Source organism: Chionomys nivalis, chromosome 23 (assembly GCF_950005125.1).
Source record: "Chionomys nivalis chromosome 23, mChiNiv1.1, whole genome shotgun sequence".
Lineage (NCBI taxonomy): Eukaryota > Metazoa > Chordata > Mammalia > Rodentia > Cricetidae > Chionomys > Chionomys nivalis.
The window spans coordinates 37,528,386-37,538,049 of NC_080108.1; the positions used below are offsets into that span (position 1 = coordinate 37,528,386).

Below are 9,664 nucleotides of genomic sequence, written 5' to 3' on the forward strand. Positions count from 1 at the left end.
CTCTCATCGTCTCCCAAGAGACAGAAGAACTACAGATATTTGAATCCAGACTAAAAGGCATTTGTGTATCATGTGTATCCTTCCCTGCCTTTAAACAATTTTGTCTCCAGTGGAAAAATCAACATGTTACTGGGATCCCTTAAAATCCCCAAGGTCAAGCTGTAGTGCAGAGAGCACACAAATAACTCAAAGAACAAATTGATAAACGCAGAGTGGGGAACATGTGTCTGAATAAGGCTCCTCCCCCTCAACATCGTACCAATATGGCATTATTGACTTTGAATGTTTTGAAAACAGTTAACAAGGGAAATACTGCAGCTCATAAATATTGGACACTTTGTCAGCGTCTGTGAGGTAACCTCTGATGCTCTGGAAAAATGGGATAACAGATTAAATGGCAATCACCAGCCCATTACTTATCATGGGGAGACTTTGCTTGTGTCTTTCCAGGAAATGTACTGCAGTTTACACTCAATCCCCACCCATCTCACCAGACCTTGGGCAATTGATGTCAACAATGAAGCAGAGAAAAATGAGCAGGCACAAGAGATGGCAGCAAGCACCGATCCTGTTTGTTTTTGCTTACTACAATGACTCTAAGTAGTGCCAAGCTGAAAGTCATCAGATATTGGTGCCCAACCCTCCCTTGTTATCAAGGATTATGGTCAAAGGATTTTGTTCTCAGCTGTTGGCTAATGACCCCAGCCAATTCCCTGATATGTGTTCTATAAGAGAAGATTCTAAAATTCAGGAGGACACTATTCCCATTCCCAGATACCCTTTTTGCTTTCATAATCCTTTTCATCTCTTTACCTATGTGATTTCCACTCTTACACTCTCAACTTCCTAAAGACTTCCTCCTGTGCCTTTTGGGTCCCTTTGGTCTGCAACAGACTTGTATTCACCCTAACTCTCTCAAGTCTGAGTGATCTCAACCATAGCATTTCTTATTACAAAATTTTGTTGTGTTCTATGTTATTAGTTGTGGTTGTTAATCTTTCTCTAATTTGTAAGTTAAACTTATCATATATGTGTACACATGCAGAAAAGAATAGACTTTGCATTCCTTGGTACTAAGCGCACATCCAGATGTCCTTTGAGGGTCTTGCATTGCCTCTTCAGTGGTAAGGGGAGCTGGTGAGGTCCAAACGTCTTGTAAAGTTTCCATACCCTAGTCTTGGAGAGTTACTTATTTTGAAGAGTTGGGAGTAGCTTACTGCTATCAGTTGATTCCTCGTTGTCAGCTAAATGCTGCGTGTGATGAACAAGGGCTGTGCATGCTGCTGGTAGGTGAATGTGGTAGATTGTGGAGCTTACTAGTCTGACCTCTATTGACTGGCCTCACACATGCAACTACACAGTCCCCAGCAGTCAGTGTGAGTTATCTGCCTGCTCGTTGCACTTTGTAGCTTGTCCCGTCAACAGCAGCTAAACTAGGTGTCTTGATTTCTTGTTCGCCTCAGTGCTTCCTCAACTCAGGAAATTTATGACCTCTGCTCTGAAGAGGGACCCTAAAAAGAAAGCCCACACTAGCTCAGAAGTGAGTATAAAAAAGGGTTATTTATTTAGGGGTGGACTCACAGATCACAGTCCTCTGATGGGGAAACAGGAATGGAATCCAGCAGCCAGAAGAGAGACTGAGCACAGACACGTTCTTTACATCAGCATTTATATTATAAGAGGCCACGCCCAAGTGGGCTGGTAACTTAAAGGCTACTGGCTGAAGGAGTTCCTACAGCTCTGCCCAGGCTCCCCTTCCTGGCTTGAAGCACAGTATGGAACCTTCTTCTAGGCAGCCTGATCAAGTTTATTTCTTATATTCTTGAAAAACTTGTCATGTTTGCTACCATTGTTCAATTTCTGGAAATTAACTTTTAAATATTCCATTCTATCTTCTGGCGGTTTATCATAGTTTCTCATTTTTGTCTATATTTTTAAAAATGAAATTCCTTGTGTCCCACTTACCACTTTTGAAACTGCAGAAACTTGGCCAGTTCCGTTGCTGACTTTGAACAGCTGTGAATAGTTTAGACAACAGTCACTGTTCCATTTTCAAGTCAGACATTACTTGGCAAAAAGCATCGTTTTCCTACACCGGATGCAGTTACTATTTATTTTTCATATCAACATAGAACTTCCTTTCAGTTCTGCATAGAAAATGCTCTGTGGATTTTGATTTAAGTGACAATTTTGTTTATATTACACTTTATTTGAAGTACCAACCCAAATCATTGTAAATCTAGAAGGGATATTATACTGTTATTCTCCTAACATTGAAGGATCGCTCCCAATATCTAAGTAAGCTATATACCTAATTGCAACAATTGAAACACAAATATATTTTCAAAATCTTTACATATTGAGATACCAGTTTACCACAAAAAAATCTACAGTGAGGAGCTGTAAACTTAATAAAATTTAGAAGCCCACAGCCTAGTTGTTGAGTGCAAGTTATGTGTTTATTTTGCAGAATGATGGAACATTCCTTTATTCTTTAGATGGAGCCAAGACATGACCTGTTGTTCAATGTCAGAATTCCACATATTTTCATCAGAGAATAGGTTCGTCTGAAGACTCCAGGATTATTCGGATGACCACTAAGCAGGAGTAGAACACACAGATAAAAAGGCAATTAAAATTTATGTAAGGAAAATTTATATAAACTACCAATTATCTCACTCTTAAGATTGAGGTCTTTTTATTCAAGCAGTTTTGCATACAACAGTTCTTAATTACAACAAGCATCCTTCAGTGTTTTAATCAGTCACTACACGACCTCTAGAAAATTACATAGTGTTCACTGATTGAAAAAAAATGGTTTGGGCCGATGAGATGTCTCAGCAGATAAAGGCACTTTCTGTTAAGCCTGACTTTTGAGTTTGATCCCTCTAACACACAGGAGGGAAGGAGAGGATCAACTTCTGTACAGTCATGTCTTCTGTCTTCCACATATATCCCTTGGCAATACATGTTCATCCAAATATGTATACTCCACAATAAAGAAATAATTTTTACATTTAAAACTGGATTATCAAGACATTAAAACATGTGGTGGAACCTTGAATGTATATTACTAAGTGAAAAGAGCCACTCTTAAAAGCTACATGCTGGGTGATTTCTACCACATGACAATCTGCTAAGGGCTATGTGGAGAAACGGCAAAAGATAGTGATTGCCTGAGATTTGAGGGAAGAATGGACCAGTCAGATGGAGTGCAAAGAATACTATATTGTATATGAAGTGCATGGAACTGATAAAATAGCTAAAAATTTATGTATGGAACATACCCATTGTTTGACGATAGCCAGGGCTCACCAGTCAACAGAAAGCAAATTAGATTTTAGAAAGCTGGATTTTCAATCTGACAAAGGGTAATTCTGACATTGTAGGAAAGTGACAGCTATCATCAGGTACCCAAGGGACTGTCAAGTGGGAAAGCCGTCAGACTTCTGGTGAGCCACAGAATGAGCAGTTTAATGCCATTATAAGTGACTTTTAGATAGCCCTCATTCTGAAAGCAATTATTCCTAATAAACTTATATCAAGGCATGAAGCTAGCTCAGCATTTATAGCTCTAGCTCTTAGATTCCCAGTACCAGCACTAGGTGGCTCACAACCACCTGTCATGCCAGGGGACATGACAGCTTCTCCTGGCCTCTATGGGGACCTGGACACAGATAGCATCTACTCACACAGACACACTCACATAAAAGTTTATATGCATATAAATACATACTTTAAACTTTAAAACGTTGCAATTAGTGTAGAGAATTTTCTAAAATTTCAAGTGTTAATTATAGGCTAAATAAATTCTTGTTTAGAAAATTTCGTAATTTATTTTTAAGGTTTAAACAAATAAGCTCAGACCACACAATAAACAGACAATATGTCTTCAGAGCTCAAACTCCATGTTCTCAGCAGGAGACAGTTGCTGAGTAGACTTAAACCATGATAATTTGGTAAAAGGAATATGAAGGGTCTCCCTGGAGTGGCATTACAAATTGTTGCAGAGAAAAATTAAAGAGTGATCAGGTGCACTAAAAAGCAGGACGCTGGTAGCACATGAGGACTGTCCATTTCTGGGAGTGCTCGACACTTACTATAATTCCTGGATCTGGAACAGGGGCAGGCCTTGCAAACCTTTTTCCCAATTTCCTCTTCTCCTTCCTTAGGTTTTGCATGTAGTGGATACGTTTATCCATAGACTTAAGGAACATTGAGAAACAAAACAAAAAAACCAAAAAGAACCTTTCAGATCATATGAAGCTAACATGTGCTTCATTTTTGGTTTGTGTCAATGACGTGATCAGAGCAACACATAGTCTACTTAGCTGATAGAGGCAGGGAAGAATCACAAAACAAAACCCCAAGCTATTTCTTTTCAAATTGACACCCTCTGTAGAATCAGGAGGACTGCCAGAGGGCCTTGTTCACTCGATTCCCATTAATTAAACTATGTCAGTTTCTCTAAACCCAGATTCATGATCATGTATTTCAATTTTATTTTAAATGTAATTTCATTCCAAATGTTCAAATGGATAGTCTTATTACATGCTTCGTTTCACACACCCCGTGTCCATGAAAGAGTGAGCCTACTTTTTAATCTGGCTCCAAAATCCAACCTTTTATGTCACCATTGTGTGGCATCTGCGAGTACCATAAGCCCAAAGAATGAAAACTGAATGCTTTGAAGAGATGGTGTGCAGTGTAGGGACAACTGCTGATGGAAGAGTCAGTGTGATGCTCTGCACACAGTGACAGGCACCCAAATCAATGAAAAGTTTGTTTCCCCATGATCCAAACATTACACTCCTGTGTAAGTAATGAGAAGATCCTCTGTGCGTGGGGAGGACACATGTACTCAAATGCTCACAGTAGCCCTGTCCACTGTAGAAGGATGTTGAGACAACCCAATGTGACAAACAAGAAGGGGCATAATGAGCTGTGGTTTGTTCCACAACAGAACATTAAGCAGCAATGGGAATGAGGGGACCGCAATTATGCACAGCATTTACTAAAGGAATCAGTGTTGAGTTTTCTGACTCATATTTATAAAATTCAAAGCTAAGAAAATGTCACCAGTGCACTTAAAGAGGCACGTACGTGGCAATATATTAAAAGCAAGTGGCTGAAAAATATTTGAAATCATGTTTATGTCGGGAGAGACACAGGGAGCTAAAATGGAGGTTGCCTCTGGGTGGATTTGGGGACACTCACAATGTTTCAATTCCATAAGAGTAATATCTGTTTTATTACTCTATTTTACAATTTATATATGGTATACATATACACACACACAACCTAATCAAGACCTATTATAGTAGTCCCAGGACTCTGTCTGAGGGATGCATTGACGATGTGTCTGATTATTGACAAACATACATGCAGGCATAAATTAAAAACATTTCAAACAAAATTTACCTGCCTGGCAGAAACATCTGATGGGTGGTGCCTTCGTGTTTCTTCCTATGCAATTTGTAAAAATGCACACTACGTCAAAATACAGCAGAGAAGAGACCGACCTCTTTAAAATTTGTGTTCTAGGTATCACTGCAGGCAAGAGGCAGGACAAGAGAAAGAGCAACCGAGCATAATTGAAAGAGGATGGAGAGCCAACTGTGAGTCACATTACAGGGGGCACGCTGAGTGCTGGCTTCATTCCAGGAAGGAGAAGATGTGTGAAACCCAAAAAGTGTCACAATTGCATCAGCATGTGAATTCTGAGCAGCCACCCTGAGTGCATAGAAGAGTGGATCTACTTTCTAATCTGGCTCCCAAGCCCAGAAAACTGCAGCAATTGAAGTCATGGGGCACAGGGAGCAGTGGGTGTTCTTCAGGAGTCCTCCACCTCCCCCACCCATAAAGTGTCTTTTCAATACTTCTCTTCCCAACTTTAATCCAACTATAACCTTAAACCTTGAAGGTAAATGTCCACTCCATTTCTCAGTATTGAGAACTTGCATGTGTCCCACGCTCCTCTTTTCTCTAACCCCTCACCCACCCCTCATCCTCCACTGTGGGTCAGTGTGTCAGTCAACACAACTGATAGATCAGGCCCAACTCAAGCAAGCACTGTGGCGCATTTTCCTCCTCAGGGGTCTTCCTAGGATCCTAGAATCTAGTCTCTTTCGCTCAAGATTTCTAAATCCCAAACTGTCTTCAAGTTGGATCCTTGGATGGCTGTAGCTGACTAATTGGGGTGTAGGGCTAGGGCAAATTTGGCTAGAACAGAGTTAAGACCTCATAGGACTCACTGGGTAGACTTGGGCGGGCTCCTCATCTCGAACACGCGGCAGACACATGCAGAGCCGTAGGGTGCCTAGGCACCTATTACCTAAAGATGGGGCCACTCATGTACCTGCAGCCCTGTCCCACCCTGCCATCACAATTCTCTTTATTTTCTCATCTTGGGACCCACCCTTTACCTAAATCCAGTGCCCAGGAGGCTTGAGACACAGCTTCTGGCTGTCTACAAAACCTCAGGCTGCTATACTTCCCTGTAAACTATTCTACATGCTCCAAAGTCACAGAAATCACCTGCTTGTTTTCTAGGCAAGCATCTAACTCAGAATCCGTGTCTGTCTCATTAGCCTCTCTCTGTTCTGATTCTAAATTCTATCTACTCTTTCCCATCACGATTTCCAACTGGACCAGTCCTGCTCCCTACCTCTGACCCCCTGTGACTTTCAGTAGAAAGTGGTCCAGGATTGGGTGTGTGGTGAATATGGCTGCCTTGCGCTCAGGCTTTCTGCCAAGGTGAATCCTCAGCACAGCTCTCCACTTCATGTTGGTGTTGCTAGGCATTTTCTGCTGTCCTGCTGCAGCTGGGCTCAGATCCTGAGACAGGGCTGAGAGCATGGGCACAAAGAAACGTCTTACCACCAGATGAGTTTCACACAAGTGGAAGTTCTGAAGAGATTGACCTGTCTTCATTTATACTTCAAAAACAAACGTGTGTTTCCAAACTTTTAATTCAAAACAACTTTTAAACCCAAAACAGTGCTCAGTGTTTTGCTAGTCTGGCTAAATATAGAACCAGGCACATTCTGTCCTTACAAAAGCTAAACAGTGATAGACATAGACACACATTCCCAAGAACAACAATATCACTAGACACAGAACAAAGCATATTTACAGAAATAGGGGTGATTTGCCATAAGCTGCTTGCATAGAGTTAGCTTGTATATCCCTAACTGTTCCTGTAAAAGGGCCCTGCAATGCTAAGCCTCCCTTCAAAGGGTGAATTTGATTGGGTACTCTTTTTCCATCATGCCACACCATTACTAATGTCTGCCTTTTCCCAGAGTTGGGAGTCATAATTGATGTGCCTATTAACTTTTATTGCCTCTGATTCTTTTAGCGCTGAATCAGAAAAGTTCCGAGGGTCTGGAGTAATAGTTGTTATTTCTAGATAAGAAACCTGAGAAGCATCAGTTCCTAAAGAATTTTAGGAGAAAATATTTGAGAAAAAAACTGAAGTTTCTGAGCATGATTACATCTGTCTCATGCATGACTGACAAAGTGAGACTAAATCCACAAAGAGAATCATCAACATTATGAGAGAGAAAAGAGTGTGCAGTCTTTGTAGTCCCAGAAATACTCTGTGTACTCAAAAATACTAAGGCCCACTGGTTCTTGCCAGGAGGAAGACCGTCTTCAGTGGAATTTGTTTCATGGAAACTCATTGGACAAGCATTCATCTGCCGACCCCAAACTAAGCCACATAGATCCCAACAATTTTCTATTTGTGCTACGCAGAATTCTCCCCAAACTTCTCATTCCAGTTTTTTTTGTTGTTGTTGCTGTGATAAACACCAACTCGTGGATTAAATGAAACAGGCCCTCATAGGCAGATATATCTGCATGCTTAGTTCCCAACTGATGAACTCTTTAGGGATGTTTAGGGGGTGTGTCCTTGAGTAGGTATGTCCTTGTTGGAGGAGGTGTGTTAATGGGTGTCTTAGGGTTTCTATTGCTGTGATGAAAACACCATGACCAAAAAGCAAGCTGTCAAGGAAAGGTTTATTTGACTTACACTTCTACATTGTAGCTCATCACTGAAGGAAGCTAAGGCAGGAACTTGAGCAGAGCAGGAACCTGGAGGCAGGAGTTGATGCAGATGCCAGGGAGGGGTGTTGCTTATTGTTTTTCTCATCAGCCTGTTTTGTTATGGAACCTAGGATTGCCAGTCTATATAGATATAGATATAGATATAGATATAGATATAGATATAGATATAGATAATCAACCACAATGGGCGGGGGTCTCCCAAATCAATCACTAAATAAGAAAATGCCCTACAGCTGAATTATGAAGGCCTTTTCTCAATTGAGTCCTTTCAGATGATTCTAGCTTGCGTCAAGTTGACGTCAAACTAGTTAGAACACTGGAGGTGAACTTTGAGGTCTCAAGAGCCCACACCAGGTTCACTGTCTCTCTTTCTCTGCGTAACTCCTAAGGGTCAGGATGTAAAGCACTCAGCTACTTCTCCAGCATCATTTTTGCTTGTCTGCTCCCATGTCCCTTGCCATGATGATAATGGACTGAAACTCTCTGAAACTGTAAGCAATCCCCAAATTAAATGCTTTCTTTTAAACGGGTTTCCTTGGTCATGGTGTATGCACAGCAATAGAACACTAATGAAAACCCACCATGACCAAAAGCAACTCGGGAAAAAAAAGTCTTTTTTGCTTACACACCCACATCACAGGCCATCAGCTGAGGAAAATCAGGAATGGAACTCATGGCAGAAACCTAGAGACAGGAACCAAAGCATGGGGGAATGCCGCTTACTAGCTTGTTCCCTGTCTCATGCTCAGTCTACTTTCTTCCAGGGCAATTTTCCAAGCATGCAACAGCAAGATAATTCCTCATTGATATTTCCACAATATTCTACAAAATAATTCATCATATATATATATGGTTATAGAAATATATATATTTCTACAGTGTCATGTTTAAGATGTGCTGCATTTACTTATACTGTGCAATCCTTGTTTTAATGATGCAAAGATGTGTTGCATTATTTTATGCTGTATTTGTTTAACTCTGTAAAGCTGTGTTACTTTGCCTGCCTAAAACACCTGATTGGTCTAATAAAGAGTGGAATGACCAAAAGCTAGGCAGGAGAAAGGACAGATAAAACTGATAGATAGAATAAAAAAAGAAGAAGAAGAGAGGAGGGGCGAGAAAAGGAGGCTAGGACTCCAAGGACAAGATGCCCAGCCACACAGTCACACATAGAGTAATAAGGAAAGAAAGATGTATAGAATAAAGAAAGGTAAAAAGCCCAGAGGAAAAATGTAGAAAAAGAGAAGTGGGACAGTTAAGTTAGAAAAACTGGGTAGAAACTAGCCATGCTAAGGCCAGAAATACCAAAGTAAGAATTAATCTCCGTGTATTTATTTGGGAGCTGTGTGGTGAGCTCCCAAAGGGTGAAAGAACAAAATTAAACAGAACAAAAGCCAACTACACACCACAGAGCAGTCCTATCAAGGTAATTTTTCAATTGACGTTCCCCACTCCAGGTTCCTCCAGACTGTGTCAAGTTGGCAATAGAACCTGAATCAGCACATTGTCTTTTCTCTGTTACAGTCTATGAACCACCATGTCAGAGCAATTTCTTCTCTTTGATATTCTTTTTTAATTAACTAATTAATTTTTT

General features: G+C 40.7%; 1 protein-coding gene across 1 annotated transcript; it reads right to left on the reverse strand.

Annotated features, from left to right (window-relative positions):
* Nucleotides 1–297: 297 nt before the first annotated feature.
* Ccdc179 (coiled-coil domain containing 179) lies at nucleotides 298–6,302 on the reverse strand. The gene is made up of 5 exons (XM_057756674.1): nucleotides 6,255–6,302; nucleotides 5,422–5,466; nucleotides 4,101–4,205; nucleotides 1,966–2,016; nucleotides 298–369 (listed from the first exon to the last, which is right to left on the reverse strand). The coding sequence occupies exons 1-5, from the start codon at nucleotides 6,300–6,302 to the stop codon at nucleotides 298–300; spliced, it is 321 nt and encodes a 106-aa protein (XP_057612657.1).
* Nucleotides 6,303–9,664: the final 3,362 nt, after the last annotated feature.

Bases quoted from the DNA above. Each gene is read 5' to 3' on its own strand.
- Ccdc179 (XM_057756674.1), bottom strand. From the start codon at position 6,302: ATGTGTCTGCCGCGTGTTCGAGATGAGGAGCCCGCCCAAGTCTACCCA. The intron at 4,206-5,421 runs GTAAATTTTGTT...ATGTTCCTTAAG, and splicing joins CAGATGTTTCTGCCAGGCAG to TCTATGGATAAACGTATCCA. The intron at 370-1,965 runs GTAAGTGGGACA...CCATTTTTCCAG, and splicing joins TTTCTGCAGTTTCAAAAGTG to AGCATCAGAGGTTACCTCAC.